Below are 24,330 nucleotides of genomic sequence, written 5' to 3'. Positions count from 1 at the left end.
TTTGTGAGGCAGAGAAATTCTTTATTGCCACAGGAAGCAAGTGCACTCATCTCTTCAACAGTTTTAAGAATCACAAAAATGCAGAATTCACACAATAAAGAATGACACAGACTTAGGGAGAAATGGTCCCTTGGGCTCTATTGGCGGTAATACTGAGGTAACCAATTGACCTTGTTCAGTGGATATAGCATAAATGAAATGAAAAATAATCTACTAGTTATAACGTCTAATTTATGTATACCATTCAAATAAAAATATATATTATTTGCTGTAATTATAGCAAGTTACACATTAGTGTTCACAAGATAAAAACTGTATTCTACTGAAAATTTGTGTGTATTTGTGTATGTGTGGGTGTGTGTGTGCTTCTTCTTTATCTGTAAGCTTGGAAGTCAGAAAGTATGCTACTTAAGGAGACTTTCTTCTGGATTTAAAAATGCAGGTTCTAGGTCCAGGAGAGACAAGTGTCAGCTGAAAGCCTACCGCATCTTTTAAAACTTGCATGTTAAAATCTACAAACTTGAACTGTAAGACACAGTTATTTATTTATTTATTTATTTATTTGTAAAAAAAGGACCACAAAACTTCTCAAAATGGATTATGGGACACAGGAAACGGTTCATGAAAGTACAGGGATACTATCCAGTGCTGTGTCTAATATTAAAAACTGAACATTCTATTTAAATGGTATCGCACTAGCTCTACACACAGTGGACAGTAATACCACAATAATCAACCTCACGGTAGCAACAGAGGCACATGGTCCCTTACATACTTTTTAGTGGGCAAGATGCTGTGGTCCAATAGAAACATTTAGAAAGGAAAAAGCCTTGTAATGGTTGAAAAGCTGTTTACTGGTGTTTCTACTGTAAAACTCTTCTACTGATCAAATTGAAACGTGATTATCTATGTGACTAGAATCTATGCTGCAGACATCTCACCTAACATCTGGCCAACAGATTTCAGTGTAACAGATTAGGAACTCATATCTCTGACAGCATGACCTAAAGCAGAACTAAAAACAAGACACACACTCCACGTCCATTCATCCACATATCATCTTTGCCACATTTAGGGCTAATTTACTGTGCCTTAATTTAACATATTCTGAAATATCAATGTTTAAGTCAAGGCTTTGACACATTAATCCATTTATTTCAAATCCTCTGTCCAACCTTGGTTACATCTTGAGCAGCTGTCATACATGTAGCCTACCTCATCTTGGGAATGTTACTCCAATTTTTAATTTGTGCATTGATTAAGCCAATGAAAGTGAAATTATTTAGTGACAACTACATATTTCCTATTAATCAAAATCAATGTTACTAAGTATTAAGCACACAGCCTTCTCCATGGTATAAACTGAGTGTTTATCTTCCATCTTTTTCCAGTCTCCTTGCCAATAACTACATTGCCCAGGCTTTCTTTCTATGACTGCAAAAGTTCTAAATGCTGATGCATAACATTTATAGTAAATACACATAAGTTGACAACAAAATTTCAAGTAAAATGAATGGTATCCACATCTATTAGGCCGCAAGGTATCAACACCTAGATTTGCTTCTATAAATTACAAAGACACGTTGTACATTCTTAAATAGTGAATGCCTACGATATTGAGCCTTTCCACAAAAGCAACTTACACAGGAAGGTAACTGGTCAGTGCATGTTACACTGCAACGCTCTCTTGATTCCCTCTTCTGTGGTTGTTGCTTTGTCCTGGTGTCCACAGACTATTGTGTGAGTTCTTATGCTTTGGCTAGGGTCTGTGAGCTGAATGAGGCAACACTGGTTATTAAGGCTTAATCTCTGATGGAGCATTATCCTTGAATCTGGTGCCATTTCCAGAGAACAGGAGGAGAATCTCAGCTATCTTGAGTCTTCAGGCTCTGTTTTAATAACTTTCTTTTCCAAGGTGAATGCAGAATGAGGATAGTCTTTTAAAATCCCAAGGCTCTCTGCATAAAAAAAAACAACAATAAAAACAAACAAACAAAACAGAAAGAGTTTGGAATTTGAAGTCAGTAGACTACAAACTCAAGTTATTAAACCCCAAACTTCCTAGCAAACATTAACTAGTCATAATTATGAAATCCCAGATGGAATTTTATTTAGAGTTGTTAAAAGCATAGATTCTGGCTGAACATGGTAGTGGATGTATTTCCAGGACTCAGGGAGGCTGAGGCAGGAAGACTGCTTCAAGTTCTAGCTCAACCTGGGCTATGTGCAGAGTACCCAGCCAGACACACAGCAAGAGCCCGTTTCATGAAAAATAAACAAATATAAAGACAGACAACCAAAACCAAAACAAAACCCACAGTTTTATTTAGACCCCAACTGCACCAACTGCTAGGTATAAACTAATTGGGTAAGCTACACAGCTGAGCTTTGTGTCTTTAGCCATAAAATGAGCAGAGTATTAGCATAGAATAAGATGAGCTGTAAGGGCAAAATACACACGAATCAGCAGACCTTTCTACATTTATTTTATTCTATGTGCATTGGTGTTTTGCCTGTATGAAGGTGTTAGAATCCTGGAGGCAGAATAGCAGACAGTAATGAGCTGCCATGTGGATGCTAGGAATTGAACCCAGGTCCTCTAGAAGAGGAGCCAGTGCTCTTAATTACTGAGTCTCTCCAGCCTCCACATAGATCTTTCCAAAAATGCTTAGTTCACAGTGTTAAGTATAGAATCAAACTGGTCATTTACATACAAATGTTAATAGCTAAAATAGTTACCATTAAAACGAGACAGAAATACATCTTCAATTTTAAATATATAACAAAAAGTTCCTCTAAAAGTTTCTAGAAGTTCCTCTAGCCATAGCTTTCAAAATTGGGGTAAGTGGGAATCAAGCTTACTTTCATAATAATGGTTCCGTTGAGTTTTATGAATAGCTATCTCAACAATAAATGCATTGTATTTTACATACATGCAAACACATAAACACTACAACACACACACACATACACACACACACACACACACCTTGAAAGAGCTGTAGAAAGGGAACCAATGCTCCTAGCTTGAATATAGGTGGTTCACTATATGCAGGCACCCTCTCTATACAAAAAGGGATTTTAACTTGCACTTAAGAGTAAGAAAACAGCACAATAATTATTACCAGTCATATTCTCTTGTTTAAAAAAACCCTGTGAGTTATCCACTTTACAGATGCATCTGTGAGAAGCAGAGATTTCTTGGTCAAGTAACTAGGCTCTTGCTACATGGACACTGTGTTGCTTCTACTCATTTTTCTTAAAGAAAGTATTTCTCAATGGACTGACACTGGGTACTTATCAACCACAGTGTCCAGGACAGGCCTCATGTTCTTGAGTCACTGGCTAACACGAGTTGAATTCCATGTAGTTTTTTGTTCTGTATGGGGGGTATGGGGGAATGCTTTTGTTTTGCTTTATTCTTTTCTTTTTTAAAGATTTATTTATTTTATATATGTGCGTACACTGTTGCTGTACACGGTTGCTGAGCCACCATGTAGTTGCTGAGAATTGAACTCAGGGCCCCTGAAAGAGCACGCTTTTAACTGCTGAACCATCTCTCCAGCCTTATTCTTTTTTTTTTTTTTTTTTTTTAAAAAGAGAAGTTGAGTGAGTAATGAGGTAGGGGAGCATCTGGGGGGAAGCTGTGGGAGAAGTATGATCAAAGTATATTGTGTAAAACTCTCAAAAAAATTAACTAAAATTAAATCTTAAAAAAAGCCAAAACTCTTCCTTAGGAATCACTTTGTTCTGTTCTATGTAAAATCCGAGACAAAATCAGTAGCAAAATCAAGTGTGTCTTTTGTTTTGCTTTATTCAAAATATGACCAATGTAATTGCACTATTTCTTTTACATAAATTCTTCATAGGAATCTGGGTTCGTAGGGAGCATGTGAGGTTTTTAAGAACTTTATAGAAGAGGTTGCCTTTACATGTTGCTTAAGATACGAGACCAGTTTGCTATCATTTTAAGGTAGTTTCATCCTCAACTTCTTTGAGAGTCAGTGTGAAACAGTGGCCAAGTGGTGAAGGTACAGAACATTATTCAGGACACCAGCCTTTTTAGCATCTGCTCCTAGGAGGATGAACATAAAGACACAGACTCTCTGGATAAACTTCAGAGTAGATGCTCAATTGACCATCAGCTGTAAAGACAGGTTCCTCTCAACTTAATATACAAACTCAGTGAACTGTCTAATCTCAGCTTCCCCATCTATAAAATCAGTGACTGTGACCAAGAGATTCTTAAAGTTACTTTTTTATTCAAAGACTGAATGATACCAGAGTCTCCTCACTGGTGCTGGCATCCACTATCTAGTGCTGTCTGATTCACTTAACTAGCATACACAAATGTGCCTATCATTTCAGACACCCGTGAACCTCATCCTAAATGCCTCTGCACAAAAGGTCAGGTTCTGGTACTCAAGGCTCTCTCGGTACGAGGACAGACATACAGCATGCTTGTGACACACCATAACACTGTCAGGAAAGGAAAGCCAGACCAACTCAGCACAACCATTCAGCTAAAACTAATTACAGGTCAAAATCTATAGCTAGTCAAACCGTCTCAACCTTTACATCTCTTCCCTGTCATTCCTTATAATGTTATAATTCTGAAAGAGGCTGGCTAATACTTTGGCAATGTATAATTTCCAAGGGGAACTGACAAGTTACACAGTTCAGTGGGGACAGAAGCTGGAGAACAGAGCTAAGGGAATGCTGTTCAGGTTTTCTCTGGTTGCAGACTGCATTCTCACCTGATGAGTGGGACTTCGCATCACTGGAGTAAAGCCTACTCAGCTCCCCATCCATCACAAAATGATGGGGCTGTCTGTTCTGCACACTAGGAATTCGAAGATTCAAAGGTCTTTCTCCTAATAAAAGGAAAGAAAGAAAAAGAAAACAAAGTAACATTTTAAACAGTCCCTGTGTTTTTTGTTGTTTGGTTTCTGTTTGATTTTATAGATAAACATTCACAAGTTGCCAGAACACACCTTACTGAGAATGACAAGAATCAAGAGGCTCTGCAGCAATAATAACAGCCAGGAAATGACATTTAAAATAATAACTTAGGAGGAAATGGCAAGTCATTAATGTTACTATCTGGCGTATACAAACTGTTGGGGTATACTTAAGAGCTAAGATGAACAAAACAAGAGATGGACATTTCTAGAAGCCCTCTAACACTGAGTTAATGCAGCTCCTCTGTAAGACATTTTCCTTAATAACCATATACTAAGGCATGCCGTTAACTAACCACACATTTAATAGTAGAGAGACAGACAATGCTTCGGGCCAATTATAGTTTTGTTTTTTTTAAAAAAAAAATATAATCCATGAAAAAATAATTAATACGAATACTGTAAGATGCTTTATACATTAAATCATCTGTTGCAGCAAATTACTATCCCACAGCAAGTTATCCTAGTGTCATGAATTAATCACCATCAAATCGCTCGTAGTTGTCTTTGCTTATATGTTAATTCTTAGCCACTCAGAAGGGTCAGAGACGCTAAAGAAGACCTCAACTAAAACGTTTCTGTCAAGTTGTTAGAAAGAAAATCTTTGTTTTACTCTGGTGTTGTGATCGAATGTGACATTTCACTTCATGGCTAGAGAATACTTACTAACAAGGTATTCTTATTTGGATGCGAAAAAAATCTTTGCCAATACACATAAGACAGGATTAACATCCATGACATATAAAGAAGTGCAGATATCAGTCACAAAAACCTCTAACCTTCCAATTAATAACTGAACTAATGAAATGGCAAGGTAATTCTGCAAAGAGGAAATATACATGCTCCCTGATTATCTGGCTCAATATCCTCAGCTACTGTGTAAATGCAAATTAAAATGAAAATTCTGCATCACTTCAGTTGGCGCAACCAAGTGCCAGAGAGGACACAGGGCAAGAAATCACTACTCATTGCTGGTGACAGTGAACGCAGGTGCACCCACCTTGGAAACCAGTACGGAGGGGCCACAAAAAACTAAAAACAACCTCCATGTAACCCAGCTCTACCATGCCTGCATACATGCCTGCAGTGTTCTGGAAACCCTACAACAGAGATGTGCACACATCTGCTTAGCAGTGCACTCCTCAACAGCTAAGATATCATCAGGCCCAGATGTCCACCAGCAGAAGAGTGGATAAGGAACATAAGGTAGAACATAAGAACACGGGGGACTTCTACTCAGCCAGAGAGAAAAGTGAAATGATAACACTCAAAGGAAAGCAGGCAGAATGGGAATCATATATTACATTAAGTGAAGTAAGCCCAACTGAGAGACAAACTCCATAGTTTTTTTGTATGTTGAACCTAGATACGTGTGACGTGTGTGTGTGTGTGTGTGTGTGTGATGAAACCAGAAGGGGGATATAGGAAAGGGACTTTATGGGAGGGTAAAGGAAGAGAGGGTAATATGGTATGTGTTACAAGAAAGGGGCTGTTGGAGGGAGGAAGGTATTGCACGAAATGCCACATCAAAACCTATTACTTTGAATGAACTTAAATCATTTTTAAAAAGTTGGACTTTTACTTGGTAAAACAAGTTACTAACAATACTAAGCACTTGCTAGAAAGTAAGTAATACATAAAGTAAGATACTATGAAACTACTGTTTTCCTTCAGTATACTATTTACTGGTATTTGAAGCTACAGGACCGATTTACAGGTTTACAGGCCGTTTCTTTCTACTTGAAGCTAAGCTGTGCATAAGCAAGGATGTCTTTTGCACTGCTATGACTTCTGGGCTTGGAGGCATGCCTGGCATATGGAAAACACTTCAAAAAATCTTTTTAATGAGTGGATGACAATGACATGGGATTTTCTTCATGCTGAAGACATGAGAAAAGCCAAAGAATTTTCAGAGTAGTAAAAACACTCATGACTCAGCTTTCTAACACAGACTTGTGTTAGGAAACAAATATACATTTACATTTTAGACAAATTGATTTTTGAAATTTAAAGAAAGATGTTTCAATCATTTTGAAAAGATGAAGGTGTACCTCAGTGGAAGGCCCTGGGTTCAATCCTAGCACCACAAGGAGACAGATGCTATCAGTGAAGAAGCGTCTTTGATGGAATCTGTTTCTTTGGGGAAATGGGCTGTATATCACATCCCTGTCCTGAGCAAGCCTCTACAAGACACATGTGCTAACTATAGTACAGGAACAATACAAACTTAAGGATTTTTAGAAATTAAAATATACAGAATGCAGGATGAATACTTTTCTTTGAAAAGGGACTAGTGAAAATGGATTTTCACAGATATAATCCCTTCAAAACATCAAGCTTTAAACCTCATCCGTTCTCCCCATTTGTCTTTGAAAGGTACGTGGCTCTGAAGCCCAGTCACTGCAGAGGCACACCTTGCCCATCGGAGCCATCAGAAGGCAGGCCGCCATCAGGACTCTGCTCTCCGGAGCTCTGCCTGAAGAGCCCAGCCGTGAGTCTCCGCTCCTGCTGCAGCCTCTCATAGCCGGCCTGGGCACACAGGAGCTCCATCTGCTTCGCCATCCCCTTTTCAGCCTGTTAGTAAGTAAAACAAAAGTAAAAGCAATAACTACAGCATTCTAGATTTCCTAATGGCCTAAAGTTGCCGATTTGAGACACCAGCAAATGCACTTAGTATTTATTAAAATGAGCTCATACTTCTTGTGATTACCTCCATGAACATGAATAAATATTCGTGTCATGTAAGATACCAGGTTTGCTCAAAAGGTTTCTTTTCAGTCCCATAAGGAGAATTCTATATAAACTTAAAGCCAATATAACTTTCACTTTGTTTCCCAAGGTTCTAAGTCCTTTAAAGGATTTCCCCTTCTTTCTAAAAAAGAAAGAAAGAAAGAAAGAAAGAAAGAAAGAAAGAAAGAAAGAAAGAAAGAAAGAAAGAAGCACCCAAGAGCACCAGCAACATCTGCTGTCAACTGCTTCGAGCACAGGGTGAAATCCTGGCATTTTATTTTAGGATTTGGCGCTACCCAGATTCTGCTATGATGACAGCCTGTTTGGAGGAGAAAAGGTGTAAAATGCTTGTCTAGAAGAACAAGACAAACACACCTCCCACCAAAATTAAACAATGCAAATTATGCAGAGATGCATCCCTGCCAACAAGGATCTCTGCCTCTGTCCCAGAGTGAAGCAGCATTTCCCAACCAAGCATAGATGGACATGGCTAAAACAGAAGGCTGGTGTGTGACATATGAAGTCACCTCTACATATGCTTCAGAAGCTCCTTTTCCATGTTCTGCTCTGAATTACTTGCATGTGATATTCAAAGCAGTGTATCTATGACATTTGCCAGTGAAGTAATAGTCAAAATGCAGATATGATTCATTATCATGTTATATAAAAGTACTATAAGAATGCCGCTATATAAAATTGGTTACAAAAGTCATGATTCACAATTTTAAAAATCAATAGATGGAACACATAATGGATTAAAAAATAGAAGAAATGCCCTTACTACTTTTCTAAACATGTACAAACCAGATCAAAGGCAACAATAACTTCATTTCAACCAGTTAACTGAGGACATTACAACAGGCCATTCTGGGAGAGAAAAACAGTAGCAAGGTTTGGAAATACTAAATGGGCCCACAAACAGGTCTGCAGTTCTGTCTAAAAGGGGCATTCACGCATGGACTTCGGAAATATCCATTTTTGAGCAAATACATATTAAAAATTTAATAAAATTTTGGGGTAGGAGGATAGCACTGCAGAACACAGTACTGGCTGCATAAGCTTAAGAAACCAAGTTCAACCCCCAGCCCCAACATGAAGAGCTGAGTTGGGAGGTATGTGCTGTGACCCCAGCAGTGGGGAGGCAGATCCGGGCAGGTCCCTGGGGCTCTGCAGCTAGCTAGCAGAACAAACAAGAGCAAGTCCAATGAGAGCTCTGTCTCAAAAACTCAAGGTGGGTGGCTCCTGAGGACCGACACCCACGGCTTCTGTCTGGCCACTATAAACAGGTGCACACGTGTACTCACACCAGCACCCTTGTGCACTCACACAAGCTTGCACCACCTCACATACACACAGAAGTTAATAAAATTATCCAAAGCTACACACTAATTTAACACATCTTCAGTAATGCTTTAAATGGGGTAAGAGTTGCAATGTTGACAATATGTTACTGAGATCTTGTGCTATTTTACCAAAATGTCTGTTTTCCCTGATACTCAAAGAACGTGTCACTTCCTACAGAACTACAGAGAATAAGTAACGTCTTATCAGATTTTGTTCATGTACCAAATGAAACCAAGATGTTCCTGCCATCATACAGATAAAGCTGAGGGACAGAAGACATTTAACAATCAGAAACAAACTCAGTCCTCACAGACCTCAAGCAGAAGCTAGCTGAAGCACTCACCTCCCCCAACCTACAGCTATCCCCATGACAGTCCACGGCAGGTGCATTACCTGTGAACTGAGACCCGCAAGCTCCTCACTCTTGGCTCTGGCCTGCTGGAAGAGTGTTGGCACAGCTTCCTGGAAGTCCGGAAATCCGTCCTGTGGGGCAGATCATAAGGCCTGGATATTTAGACTTTGTTACCACACAAAGCAAAAACAACACTCTGCCCTGAGTAGTGAATAATGTGAGATCTTCAGGTAGAATATTGTATTTCAGTCTTTTAGGGCACTGTGCTTTATTTTCTACAGTAAAACTACAAATGAACAAGATGGGAAATCCAATCATCTCCAGTACCAGGACTGGCAAGCAGACTTGTGATCACAGAGACAACAAGAGTCCCAACCAGCACCCCCCCCCCAACACAGCCTGCCACACTCACCTGCTCACCTATTGAAATAGCTCACCCCCTCACCCCTCCCATGCTCATCCCCTCCCGTTTTGACCTGCTTATACCAGACACGTTTAGACTTCTAGTTTTATGAAAAGCACTGAAGTGTTTCCATGAAAATAGCATTTTTCTATAGTTTTGACTATTCAGTACAAAATACATCAAGAGGCAGAACCCTCCACCAGAAAGCCACCTCTGCTGTCTTCTAACATTGTTGCAGTGGTCCTCAGCCTTCCTAATGCTGCCACCCTTTGATACAGTTCCTCATGTGACCCCTGACCATACAGTTATGTTGTTGATACTTCACACGACTGTAATTTTGTTATGGTTATGAAACCAGAGTGTACATGACATGCAGGATATCTGACCCTATGAAACGGTCATTTCACTCCCAAAGGGTTCCTGACCCACAGGTTAAGAACCAATGGTTAAAGGCCTCGCTTGGACGATTTATGTACTTTATCCAGTGTGATTTTCTCTGCTGGGACTGGGAACTGCTGGGCTTTTAAAAATATTTCTTGTTAATTATTTTTGTTTTGACATACAAAAATGAATATATTACAGTTGTATAAGCTTGTGTATTACCCTCTGGTTTATATATGACAGTTGTATAAGCTTCTGTAGTACCATGGTACTCCTCTAAAGTCCAAAAGGGAGTTTGTTTGGAAATTCAGTAAATAGCTATATTGACACCTTCTTTATTGCTTGTTTGTAATCTGTTTAGTAAAGACCTAAAGAAAAAAATTAAATTGCCACCCAATTTGAATTTCCCAACACTGTCCATGAGTCCCCTTTGTCAAGAGGGGCCTACAATGACCTACAGTACCTGTCCTCCCGAGTTAGTCTCTTTAAGGGATGGGGGGAGGGAGGCAAAGACAATAGACTCTTTCTGAGCTGCTGAAAGGACCAACTGGGAAAAGATGATAAGATTATAGATTTATCACATCACAGCTGCAAAGTGAGAACAATATTATATACAATATGTGTGGAATACGATGACACTTATGGAGCATGACACTTATGGAGAAGGGCTCTTAGAGGGCATTCCATGCCTGGGCAACCATCAGCTGCATCAGTTCCCTTCCTATGCATCGGAGGGAACCTACCCACCATTAATTTTAAGTTTTTTTAACTGCCTGTTTGCTGTTATATAAAAAGCTGATATATAGATATCTACAGGCAACTATGATGGCTTTAGTAAGGAAGGCTTAAGGGAAGGCTGCTAGGGTCTCCTTACAGAAACCCTCATTACCCATGCAGCTTTCTCTTTGTAGGATAAGCTACCTGATTTTAACACAAAGTTATCAATTAAAAACAAAAATACCTATTACAGTAATATAATAGAGAAAGATCTGGTGATACAATAAAATGTTTTATTTCATTTGAGATATAAGATATTGGCTCAAAACAATCTCCCATTATGATCTTTATGTGCCATGCTTTCAAATATTTAATCTACAAAATCAAGTTCCTAAATAATATCTAATTATCTATTTTTAATTAAAAATTTTACAGTTTTGAGATGGTCTCATTTTATAGCCCAGGCTGGTCCAGGTTGTAGCTCAGGTTGGCCTTGAACTCCTAACCTTTCAAGGTTGGCCTTGACTCCCTAAGGCTGGGATTAAAGGCACTACAACCACAATTATCTGTTGTTTGAAGTCAGACATGAAACAACACAATTGGCAGTAAAACGTAAATAACTCTGACACTGTGAGACAGCTTCATGTACCTTCATATCCAACTGTACTTTCTGCGTAATGAAGACGCTTGCCTTTCCAGCTCCTACACTGCTATACAGGACTCTATAGACTGTAATCAGTAGGTGAGCTAGAGTCAACTTTATATAAGAGCATGAAAGTGTACCACTCTCTTGGTTATTCCATTTTCTTCTAAGATTTTTTTTTTTTTTTTTACTCCTACAACTCCAGCCTCGAGCAAACCTTCCTTTAAGTTCAAACTAGTTGACTTGGATCAAGCATCAAGGAGATTGCCCAGCAATAGCCCTGCTGGCTTTCAGAAGCCCAAACTGTACTGGTTCCTATTTCAAAGGCATTTTCTAATTAACTCTCACAAACAATGCTTGTTTCCCCTCATCTATAGCTACATACACCAGCTCCAAGCCTAAGCTCAGTACATACAGCCCTAACGTGAAGATACTTCTGAAACTTGATAATGAATAATAGCTATTTTACATGAGAACTGACTACAACTTCGTAATTTGTGCTGGGTTTGAAGTCTATTCCTATTACTAATCCTGAGATGCAGACCATTCTGTCCCTGGATATATACTGTCCCATTTATAAGAGGGACACTATAGCAGCCGTGAGGCTAATTTATACAATCATTTTTAGGGAAACAAAAAAGTGCAAAGAAAATACTTACCTCAGTGCTGGCCACATATGAATTACCCACAAAAAATATTTCTCCCATTTAGAAAGTTCAGTCCCAATGCCATCAGGTTTAATTAACAAAAAACAGACCAGTATAGGTGACATACCCATTCCTTTGTTATATAGAGGACAAGAACCTGTTTTAGGGATATATATACACAGTATAGCTCTCCAAGGATGAGTGGGGGCTACATACATAAACCTCTAACCAGCAAGAAAACGCTGGGTATACTGCGGTGATATATTTTGGTGCAAAGCACAGTGGGGTTCTGGAAGCACTGGGTGATACAGCTGCAGCCAGGAAAGGTGTGCTGCTGCACTCTGACAAGCAGTCCACAGAGGCCATGGATCAGAGACCCAGAACGCTGGAAAGGCTCTCAAGAGAGAGAGTGTACATGATGCTGAAAGGAAAGGAGTTCTTCAGGAAAAGAAGAGGCTTAGATGAAGACCTGTGGGCAAAACCAATGGGCTGTACATCGTTTATCCGTTACAGTAAGGAATACCTTAAGGAAGGGTCCAGAGAAGCTAGACAGGCATGGCCAGATTCTGCGGGGCCTTATACACAATGCTATGAAATTTAAATCTGACCTTAAACAACGTAAATATTCCCTTTATTTAAACGGTAAAGAGAAGCCACTGATGCTCTCAGAGAAGACTGCCAGGCCAGATTTTAGAAAGGCTATCAGACACAGCTGATACTTGGTTAATGTCTGTGGTGAAGATGGAAAAGAGTGGCCTAGGAGTATGTTGGAGATACCCACTGCAATAAAGGCTACAGGGCCAGGCATAGATTACAAGGGGAACTAGAAAATGGATCAATGCAGGCACAGACAGCTTTTTCTAAGGGCTGCCATGACTTCCCTGTACATAAACCAGGTAAGTAGGTGTAGTGACTTTGGAACAAAGAGTGACATCAGGGCTGGAGACTTACAGCAGCCATCAACTCAACAGTATGTTGTGAGTGGAGCTGCTGACAGAATCCCCAAATGCCCCAGTATCTTAAATACTGTTTAAAAAGGCCTACGAAGGAGAGAGGAGCTAGCCAGTCTTTTTGTGTTAGGACCAGATGTGTGGTCTCAGCAAGTCAACTGCATCATTTACAGCATTCCCAATTTTTCCATGGAGATTGCATCACTGCTCTGCCTGCCCAGGGGAGATTTGTGAGTATTAAATGAACTATGCAGATGGCAAATCTTGTCATGTGTGCCTTCATGGTCAGGACTATTCAGCCATGAGAATACTGCTAATGTGGGGAGGAGATCTTCAAACTCTGTACATGAAAGCTTGCTCCATTGGGTATCATGAGAAACAAGGTATCTGGACTATCCAACAGAGAAACAACAGGGAGAACATCCCCAATACCAGTCTATTGGTAGAAGACTATAGCTTGGCCTTTATTGTATTTGGTATAAGGCTAATTGTACCAAATTTGGGTCTCTGTAACCTTCTTTCTAGGCACCAGATGTACCATGCTATAGCAATTTATCTCCATGTCACATTGATGGCCACTGCCATTAACCACAGTGTTCCCTTGGTGATGAGACTCTGGGTCTCAGCAATGAGAAAATAAGATACATGCTTGGAGGCTGTTTGTGACCTAATTAGTCTCACCCCTTTGGCCTCCTCTCTCTTTCCCCTAAAGCACCAGCAAGCTGTCCTAAAGCCACTGTCCAGTTGTCTTAGAACGATGCCTGGTGGCAGATGTTCTTAACCCCACGTGTGCGTTTCCCCTTTCTCTATTCACACTTTCTGTATGAATAGCAGCTTGTACTGTTTCTGCTTTTGTGATCCAGAGAGAAGAGCCTACTTCAGACTCCACCAGCTTTCCATTCACGAGCTTAGTCACAGTGTAGGTGGATATTCTGACCCTGCCTCTCACTCCCTGCTGCCTCAGAAGCAGCTGGCTGGCAGATGTTTCCTTTATCTTGTTCAAACCCAGTTCTCGGACTTTCTGGTTTGTTAACAAATTTATTTCTTACATCTAGCCGTGTCTGTACTCTACTCCACAGGAATAGAGTTGCCATCCCTCATGTCTGTCCCATACTCTCTACTCCACGGGGACAGAGTTGTCACCCCTCACATCTGTCCCATACTCTCTACTGCCACTGGATAGCAACATGGCAACTCTGGGTCTTCCCCAGGTATGGAATGGACATCATAAAGCATATACAAGAAGGTTCGGGATAAATGCCTAGCAGGGACTAGCACATAATAGCATGATTTACAAAATCATCATTGTTATGGTTGTCCCACAGCTACATGATCCCTAGTGAAAAATAAGAATAAAAACACAATTCATTCTTGGTTTAGCTAGAGGTGGGTTCTCTGCAGTTGTTCAACTCTGGAGAAGTGTTGGCAAGCCTGATTCACTGTTAAACAGACCTTGGAGAGGGGCTTTCCCTAGACCTGCCCACATCCACGTGCTTTTGCTAAGGCTCACCCATGCAGGAAGGCTCTCTGGACTATCTTATTTACTTTAGAAATTGAGAAAATTATGTTCAAAATCTCTATATATTTTAACATCTAACACACCTTGTATAGTGGTACATCATTTAAGAAAAAAAGATATATATTTTTATACAGTCTGTGTTGACACTTAAAAAAAAAAACTTGTTACAGCCGTCTTATGGGAGAACAATGTTATCTTGGGGCGGGGGAGAAAAGTCAGGTGAGCACTTAAGATTCATTTCGTCTTTACAGTGTGGATCTTCGAGACACAGCCTTCAGCCACAGGAAGAGATAAGAGTGCCCTGGGGCATGGCACTGCCTTACTATGCATCCTAAGGCACTGACAACAGCACACAAAATTGTTTCCCTTCCTGCAGGACCGTGCATCACATTTTGTTGCTGTTCACTGCAAAAATATCCTGTTAAACATGGAAATAAGTGAGCAACTCGGCCTGTGTGCTTACTGGCAGTTGGAGCAGACTCTGGAGCACTGGAGAGAAGTAGTCCTTGGATTAATTTCGGCCTAAGCAACTGGGCATCTGTCCTACATCTATTTTTATGTTACTGTCTTCAAATAAGGAATAAGCTGGGAAGCACAAAAGTGTTTATTAAAGTGAGAGCGGAAGTAGGCTCGCAGAGATCTAAAGTTCCAGTTTCAGGTTTCCTCATGAGGCTCTTTGTGTCAGGAATATTGCTAGACAAATACTGCTTTTCTAAATGTGATTAGTATTTTGTTACATCTGTCTTCCCCGAATGCCAGTCTATCTTTACGATGACACCCTGAACACCCCCTGGCAGTCCTACCTTTAAAACCCAGCTCAATGAAACCTCCCAGGGGAGGCTCTACTCATACCTCACAGACTCTCATGCCACAGTTGCCTCATGGAAGGCACTAATCTTGGTGACAAGTGTTACAGGGGGCAGACCCCATGACAGCGAGTACCACCCACTCCAGCATCGGCTTCTAGAAGCATGTAGACAGCTCCAACACCTAAACATACTCATAACACCAAGCAGAACCTGGCTAGGATGAAGCCAGACTTACAGACTGACACAAGACTTACAGACTAGCACACTGAGTGACATACACTACACACACAGAGAAAACTTCTGAAGAGATTGGGGGTGATGCTTAAGTACTTTTACAAAACTAAGCAAAACCAAAACTGTAAAGACAACAATGGTGTTAATTAGTATTCTAAATTCAAGGTAAGGATTTTGTTTATTTCTAGGAACAAGCTAGGAGTCCAGTATGTACATGGGTCTAAAGACACTTGAGGTGGTCAGTCACTAGCCTTATTAGGAAGGGCTAGGACTTTTACAGGGAAAGGTAACTGTGATTGTTTTAATTCTAAATCAAAACTATTCAACTATTCAAGTGGCTTCATGACCCTAATAAAAAGGTGCGCCAACCATATTGAACTACCTATCTTCAGGGAGACATATTTCAAGGAATTGAAATTTCACAGCTAATGTAATAACCCAACCCTCTTGAGTTTCTATCGATAAACTCAAATTGCTATAGAAAGAAGTTACTTAACCTTCAGCTCAGGGCCACTGAGAGGTTCAAAAAAAGACTCGTGCATCCAAAAGCAATAAAGGCAGCTCTAATCAGTCATGATCGTACGTCTTACTGTAGAACAGTGTGGCCTGCATGAAGAGCAGACCAAGTCATGGCCACTGATTTAATTTAGAGTCTAATTTAGAATCAGTCTGCACATCTAGAAAAGAATAGGGCTCTTACCTGTGTGCCTCCTACCATACAATGAGTTTATAGCATTGCTTTGCATTGAACAGGCATGAATAACAGCTGTTATTGGACCACTCAGATCCAATGCTGAAAAGAGCAGCAGTCATCGCTGGATCTGCACCTTTTCTCCTTATGTGCTCCAACAGCACAGGCCAGGCAGTGTCTGTGTTCACCTGTTTTCTTTCAGTAGAGCCACAGTCAAATCTACAAGAATCTTCTCCTTGCTGTTATCTTGGTGTGCAGTATGATTAAACAGTTTGCTACCTTTCAACACAGCCTGCTAGACAACAAGCCTCCTTGACTGGTATCTGGGACTAACCCATCTCGAATAGTTCTCCAAAGTGAACATCAAGACAAGACAATGGCCAGGTATGTGGTAATGCAGGCCTTTAGTCTAAGGACTTGGAGGCAGAGGCAGGTGGATCTCAGTGAGTTCAAGGGTAGCCTGTTTTGCAGAGCTAGTTCTAGGAAAGCCAGGGCTACACAGAGAAGCCCTGTCTCAAAAAACAAAAACAAAACAAAACAGAAAAGGTAAACATGGCACAACTTAAAAGAGAACTGTCCCTTGGAAACAAAATATTTATTTGAGAACCTAAGGACAACGATTTTCTTTGTTCATTTTAAGAAATCAAAAATGAATCACAGTCATTCACTGTTTTATCTAACAGCTGTTATTCATGCCTGTTCAATGTAAAGCAACACTATAAACTCATCGTGTAGAAAGAGGCACACAGGTCAGAGCTCGATTCTTCTCTAGCAGGGTAGACCAATTCTAAACAAAACAGAAACATTAAAGAATTCATACTCATAAGTGCTATGAAACAAGATGGACAACAGCCAGAGTGTGATTTGGGGTACATAAGCCACTCCCTCATACACTATGGCCACCTAGGCTGGGGTATGGTGGTGGATGTTGAGAACACTGAACTCATCAGTCCCAGCATGGGCTGCTGTTAGTCTGTGCAGGTGGAACAGTAGGAGGAGAAGTGTTAAACAGCAAAGACCAGAAGCAAGCTGGAGCCAGACTGTGAGAGTGGCAGATACCTCCCACGTCAGGTTTCCTCACAGAGATGGAGAGCCACCGGGATTAAAGTAAGAAAAAGGTGTGTTTTTATAAGATAATTCTGTCTCGGTACCAATGAAGGACTCTGTCATACAGACATTAAGAAAAGACCACATGGTGATTGATAGCTGGGGTGGTCAGCCATGGTAGACCTGCTAGAACCTGACATTAAATAATGGGGTAGACCACAGAGTCCAAGTCCATATCCACACCCAAGAAGGAAGAAAGAGAGGAGGGACTATGATTAGAACTTCCATTCTGCTATAAACTAGACTTAGGAAAGATATGCAACCCAAACTGAGGAAGAGTAGTTCTAAACCATCTGTAACTCAGGAACCCTAAGAGATGCATGGTTTCCTGTTCAGTTTCCATCTTACCACTCCCAAGTAAAAATTACAAGAACAGTCTCAACCAGAGTCTCCTGGGAAAGGTTTTAAGTATAGTAATGTTTCCACAATTGTAACACAGAGCCCCAAAAGTCAGATCCCGAGGGACCTGCTGGTTAATGACAGGAAGGAGAGAGCTGTTTAGCCAATGAGGATTTTCCAGTCTACAAGATGCTAATTTGTAAATTAACTTTTGATAAACTAGGAATCAATCTGGTCAATATAGTTTCCTTTTAAGAATCTTCTGGGGGAAGATATCGGAGAAACAGCTCAGTTAAGTGCACTGGCTGCTCTTCCAAAGGACATAGGTTCAATCCCTAGTATTGACACAGTAGCTCACAACCAGATCCATCTCCAGCTCTAGGGAGTCCAACTCCTCTTCTGGTCCACAAGGGTACTGCACAGGGCATGTGACAAAGGACATAAATGTAGCCAAAACACCCATATACATAAAATAAAAATAATTAACTTTCAAAAACATTAAAAAAAAACCTCCTTGGTTTGCACAGTGAGATTATTACAAGCACTTCAGAATAACAAATTCTATATTGCTTTTAAGATGTAAAAAAATAATTTTTACTGGATTATAGGGCCATTCCTTTATGACTGAACTAGGAAATTTTAACATTACTTTGGTGATCTTATCATAAATGAAGCAAAACTTATTAGCATACCAACACATTACGTGTATCCATACCTCCATTTTAATTCTCTTTGGAGATAAGTCATCTCTTTCACCACATTTTAACCTAAAGGGAAAGGAGAAAGAAAAAGCTTGAGAAGAGCCAATTCTATTACAGACCAAAATCTGTAACATTCCCTCAGAACATGTGACTCTGAAACCACAGCATAAAAAATTACTTAAGTAACCATTTACATAATGGAAGCCACTGTCCTGTCATTTCCAAGTTGATATTAAGGGATATGTGCACACCACTACATGCTGTAAAAAGCCTCTGACCTGAGAACTTGACCAGAGAAAGTGCTACTTCATGACAATCTAACAACAACCACTAAGTATCAAGGAATGTCTCCTTAGAATTCAGCAGGAACCATTTCAATCATAATGATAAACATGGCCACTTGGAATGAATGCATAACTGAATGAAATAAGACCGCTGTGCCCAATTCCCAAAACCACAGACACCCTTTCCTGACTTGGAAGTCTCTCTTCTGGGAACTATCACAGAGCTAGTAACATACCTATGACATGGCACCATCAGTGCTACGATATCCCAGTCTTTGAGGTACGACCTTGATATGTATATATAGTTGTATATATGTGTGTATGTACATGTATATATGTACATATATATTTTTTCTTTCCAACTAAACTATGAGAAGTCAATCTAACTTATAAAGACACTAAAATACAAAAAAATGTATCTTAGAATAGGCAAAATGCAATTTTATTGATTGTGCTATTATTTCCAATAACAGAAGACCACACACAAGAATCCATAACTAACAAAGGAAGCATTTCTCTTCCAGCCATCACCAAGTCTGGCTGTTAATAGGTGTGTCACTGTGTCTGATGGGCTGTGAGACCACGTCATCATGCCCAGGTCTATGTCACAGAATGTCTATGCCATGGCAAGGACAGTCCTGGAGACTAACTTTCAAAGGAGGAGTTATAGGTGGATTAAGCAAAAAACAGAAATCGCTGTTAAGATCAGAAGCTCCAGTGGCCACCAAGTAGTGGGCTGCTGTAGACAAATTACATACTGTTTATTTCAAAGCCCAGAGAAAGGTTTTGGGATGTCTTCACCAAGAACACATAATAAATGTTTGAGCAGGTAGATTTAGCAAATGAATTTAACATCATACAGTGCATCATCTATTCAAATAGCAAATGGTACCCGCTGATACATTTTTTTTATGTTTTTAAGTTCCAGTTCAAAATAATTTAATTAAAAAGGTGTCTTTGAAACAATGTTTTTAAAGGTCTATATGAGTCATAATCTTACTTTCTCAGAAACATTCATATTCTATCTATGAGCAATGCTTCAAACTGCCTCTACCCACTGTGCAGATGCCCAGCTCCCACCTCACCTGGTAGTCCTGTAAGTGTATTTGTAGGTGACTTCTCGAGAAACCTGCCTGGCCAGGGCAAAAAGCTCGTCTCTTCTCGTCAGCAGGGCGTTGTCCTTCACACACAGCTGAGCGGCTGCCTCATTGACAGTAAGCTCAACATACAAAAGAAAAGTTTTCAGAAGTATAAGGATCTCTTTATCATTAGGTAATAGAAAATCTCACATCTTTACAGGAAGAAATAATGCATAAAATCCCCCCTTATCCTTGTATCAGCCTTCAGAAGGGATAGCTGACTTTCGGACTTCTAGAGCCCAAACAATCTGAAAAATAATTATCATACTTTTACTACCTGTATCTATTTATTCTGTATTTTTGACTAGGTAGAGTATTTTCTGGTGACAAATATTCTGCATCTCATTTCTCTTATGGAAAAAAACCCAACACTGATTTTTGAAATGGTAACATTCGTTCTTTAGCTAACCCTGAATACATACAGCCTGGCAGCGTTTCTCATGTGCACTGACACAAAAGTTCCTTATGTGACACTAATCAGATCACTTAGACAGCAAAGTTGTGACAAGGCAAGTCAGACTGGCACTGGAAAAGCGACGTCTGAGATTTTTTTATATTTGCTTAATTCAATACTTGTTAAAATATTGCCAATACTGCTGCTGGCTGATCAAACACCTGTACTAAAACTTAAAATAGTAAGTATTATGGTAAACATGAAAGTTCTAACTTGTTAACATGCCAGTGTGCTTCCCCTAGCTGGGTCAGGCAGATGCAGGGGACTGCTGGCAGGTAAGCTAGACTTCTTTTATAAAGTAGTAAGTGTCCTCAGTCAGTGTGGGTCACGGCAGGAAGAAGGGCTTGGTGTTAGCAGACCTGGGACTAATTCTGTCCAACCACTCATGGCTATGTGACTGGGCACACAGAGATGTCTCTAAGCCTCATTATGCGTACCTCCCCAAAGGCTGTCACAGTAAGAAATGGAGCTATACCTGGTATGACACTGGTGTTTGGCTCTTGTTTTATTTCATTAAAAAGTTTAGTCATTCACTTTTTCTCTCTACCCAGGTACCTAACCTTTACTGCTAATAACTTACTTCTATACACTAAGAGCTGTCAACCCCTTTGTTCATCTATATAATTCTGTATCTTTTATTTTTACCATGTTTTATGACAGAAACTTGGCTTATTTACATTAGCACCTGATATAGGGTCAATGCACAATAAATACTGTTGATTGATAATTTTAAAATCCTTTATAATATTGTTTTTGCCATACATATAAAATATTATTTCAGTTAAGAGCAATACATAATTTAAGCTAACCTCACCTAGATAACCCAAGTTCAAGTACTACAAGCAGAAGAGAAAAGACATTCATAAACGTACACCTTTGCCTGCATATCTAATTATGTGGTAAAAGCTCCAACAAATGGACTGTTAGATCATAGAGCACACTAAATTTTAGTAAGATTTTTTAAAGATTAAATTTTATTTATATATGTCTTGATGTATATCACATAACATGAGAGGTCAGAAGAGGGTATAAGGTCCCCTAAAGTTGTCTTCACAGTTGAATGCTACTTGACATGGGTGCCGGGGACTAAAGTCGAGTGTTCTATAAGAGTAGAAAGACACTTTAAACCGCTGAGCCATATTGTCAGCACTTACTAACTTTTTATGTCAGACCACAATTTCCCTTTAGATCACACCACAAACACATTTGGGAAGATCATTCCTAAAATCCTTTCCAGTGTTGCTTTCTAACTTTTAAAAGGCTTTACTTACTTCATATATGTAGACGGCTTTTGATTCTGTTTTCATTTATTTGATTGAAGAATAAAACGAACTGTGATGGTTAACCTCAATTGTCAATAAGATGAGATCTGGGAAACAATAGGCCTTGGGGATTATCTCTAAGAAACAGGCCTCTGTGTACACCTGTGAGGGATTATCTTGACTAGGCTGGCTGGGGTCAGAAGGCACATTCAACTATGGGTGGCACCATTCCCTGGGCTGAGACTGATCGAGGACGCACAAAAAGAAGAAGGTGAACCGGCCCTAAGCACTCACTGTTCTGTTCTACCTGTTGTAAGCACAGTGTGACCACTGTTCTGTTCTACCTGACTGTAAGCACAGTGTGACCACTGTTCTGTTCTACCTGACTGTGAGCACAGTGTGACCACTGTTCTGTTCTACCTGACTGTAAGCACAGTGTGACCAGATGCTTCACATCTCGTTGACTTGGCTTCCTGCCATGATGAACTATGAGCCCAAATAAATTCTTCCTTCCTTATGTTGCTTTTGTCAGGACATTTTAAGAACAGAAAAGTTAAGATTCAAGCCAAACCAAAACCAAACAAACAAATAAACAACAACAACAAAAATGCTGACTAAAACAAATAGAGAGGCGATGGCAGGGACATTACCAGAAATGCCTGAAGAGTTAGAAAAAGAGCAACGCATGTGGGCTCAAAACAAAGATGGCTGTGCCTAAAGAGCAAGTAAGTTAAGGATGGAGTGTCCAAACCAGTCACAGTGTCACAAGGCTGGGAGTGTGTGAAAGCACCTAGAGGCATGGCTCAGCGCTCCCCAAAGAGAGGAGTCCTAAGTCGCTACCATCCACAAGGTTCTAAGCAGGGGCATCAAGGAACAGTGTTCATCCTGGACCTCAGAGCTATGCAGAAGAGAGCAGAAGACAAATCTCTCCACACACACAGACCTCCAGCACTAAGTCACTCAGACTAAATGGGCTGAGACCTTATCCTTGGTTGTGTCTTCTGTTAAACTGTAGAAATAAATCCAGATAAGTGCTATCAGAAGCCACTTCCTTCCATGGGCTTCTAAACCTTTTAAGAAATGTGAGTTTAATCAAAGAAATTAGACATGAGAAATAAGGCCAATGAGATGGTCTAACAGGTAAAGAAGCTTGCCACCAAGACTTCTTGCCTAAGTTCATTCTTCAGGACTAGCATGGTAGAGAGAACCAACTACCATGTAATTCAGCTAGAAATCATTTTTAAAAGTACCAGAAGTAGGGGAGATTCAGTCACATTTAGAAGCAAACAAAATTCTAAATAACTCATGAGTCAGTAAGCATAAAATAAAAAAATATCAAAACTCTACAAATAATAATAAAGCCATGCACAGTGAAAACTCAAGAGCTATAACTGCTTAAATCAGAAATATAAGAATAATGGAATATTAATGAACAAGAACAAGAAGAGACCATGGATACAACATTGTAGCTTAAAGGCAACCACTGACACGACATACAAAAGCATGGCTGCTTCAATAGTTTATTCACAAAAAATAGTAGGCAGCTCTACTATTAGGTCCTACTAGTAGGTTTGAATAGGAACAGCCCCCATAGACATAGGTGGTTTGAATGCTTGGCCCATAGGGAGTGACACTATTGGGAGGTATGGCTTTGGGCTGGTGAGATGGCTCAGCAGTTAAGAGCACTGACTTCTCCTCCAGAGGTTATGAGTTCAAATCCCAGCAACCACATGGTAGCTCACAATCATCTGTAATGGAATCCAATAATAAATAAATAAAAATCTTTGGGCCAGTGTGAAAGGGAGAAAGGAAGGGAAGGAAAAAAGGAGGTGTGGCCTTATTGGAGTAGCTGTCATCTTAATGGAGGAAATGTGTCACTGTGGGATTGGACTTTGAGGTCTCCTCTGCTCAACCTAGGCCTAGTGTGGCACACAGTCTCCTTCTGCTGCCTGCTGGTCAAAATGTAGCACTCAGCTCCATCTCCAGCACCATGTCTGGCTGCAGGCTGCCATGCTTCCCGCCATGATGATAATGGACTGAACCTCTGAATTGTAAGCCAGCCCCAATTAAATGCTGTCCTTTATAAGAGTTGCTGTGCTCACAGTGTCTCTTTGCAGCAACAGACACTCTAAGACAGAAGGCCAATCGGGGCCCACTGACCCGATTTTTTTGTGGTTCGCAGAAAAAACTATTGACAAATTTCTGGGCAAATGTAATGGGTGGGTGCAAGACCAAACAGACTAGGTTAGGTCACAAAAACTATAAATAACTTCACGCTAGTGTTTGAAGATGAATGAAATCAACGAGTTTAGAAAAATGTAAACTTACTAAGTGATTCAAGAAGAAAAGTCCTACAATGTATTTCTTAAAGTCATCCTAGGAAAACCTAACACCTCTTTTCAAGTCTTAGGTGCTGAGAACTGTCAGGCTGAGAGCACAGAGGAAAAGCATCCTTATCTATGCAGAAAGTGCTCCTGTGTGAGTTCCAGATCCAGTTCCTTCTCTCAAAACTGCAACTTCCGGGATCTTCTAAAACATCTCAGCTTTGATCTGTCACCTCTGCACTGGCAGCTGACCTCTCACCTCTGAACTGGCAGCTAACCTCTCACCTCTGTGCTGGCAGCTGACCTCTCACCTCTGTGCTGGCAGCTGACCTCTCAGCT

The 24,330-nt window shown here is 40.1% G+C and overlaps 1 protein-coding gene across 2 annotated transcripts in view; it reads right to left on the bottom strand.

Annotated features, from left to right (window-relative positions):
- The window catches only part of Nab1 (NGFI-A binding protein 1), a 39,983-nt gene continuing 15,653 nt past the window's right edge, over nt 1–24,330 (bottom strand). For both annotated transcript variants that reach the window (XM_028765588.1, XM_028765589.1), the window contains exons 3-8: nt 19,898–20,031; nt 18,543–18,594; nt 9,429–9,518; nt 7,376–7,535; nt 4,758–4,874; nt 1–1,958 (exon numbers count right to left, since the gene is read on the bottom strand). In XM_028765588.1, the coding sequence (XP_028621421.1) occupies nt 1,870–1,958; nt 4,758–4,874; nt 7,376–7,535; nt 9,429–9,518; nt 18,543–18,594; nt 19,898–20,031 (642 nt within the window). In that variant the 3' untranslated portion in view covers nt 1–1,869. The remainder of the gene's footprint in view (nt 1,959–4,757; nt 4,875–7,375; nt 7,536–9,428; nt 9,519–18,542; nt 18,595–19,897; nt 20,032–24,330) is intronic.

The sequence above is a fragment of the Grammomys surdaster genome, unplaced genomic scaffold (genome assembly GCF_004785775.1).
Source record: "Grammomys surdaster isolate TR1022 unplaced genomic scaffold, NIH_TR_1.0 165, whole genome shotgun sequence".
NCBI classification, from domain to species: domain Eukaryota; kingdom Metazoa; phylum Chordata; class Mammalia; order Rodentia; family Muridae; genus Grammomys; species Grammomys surdaster.
Note: the sequence above shows the minus strand (reverse complement) of the source record. Positions and strands in the feature narration are given on the sequence as shown.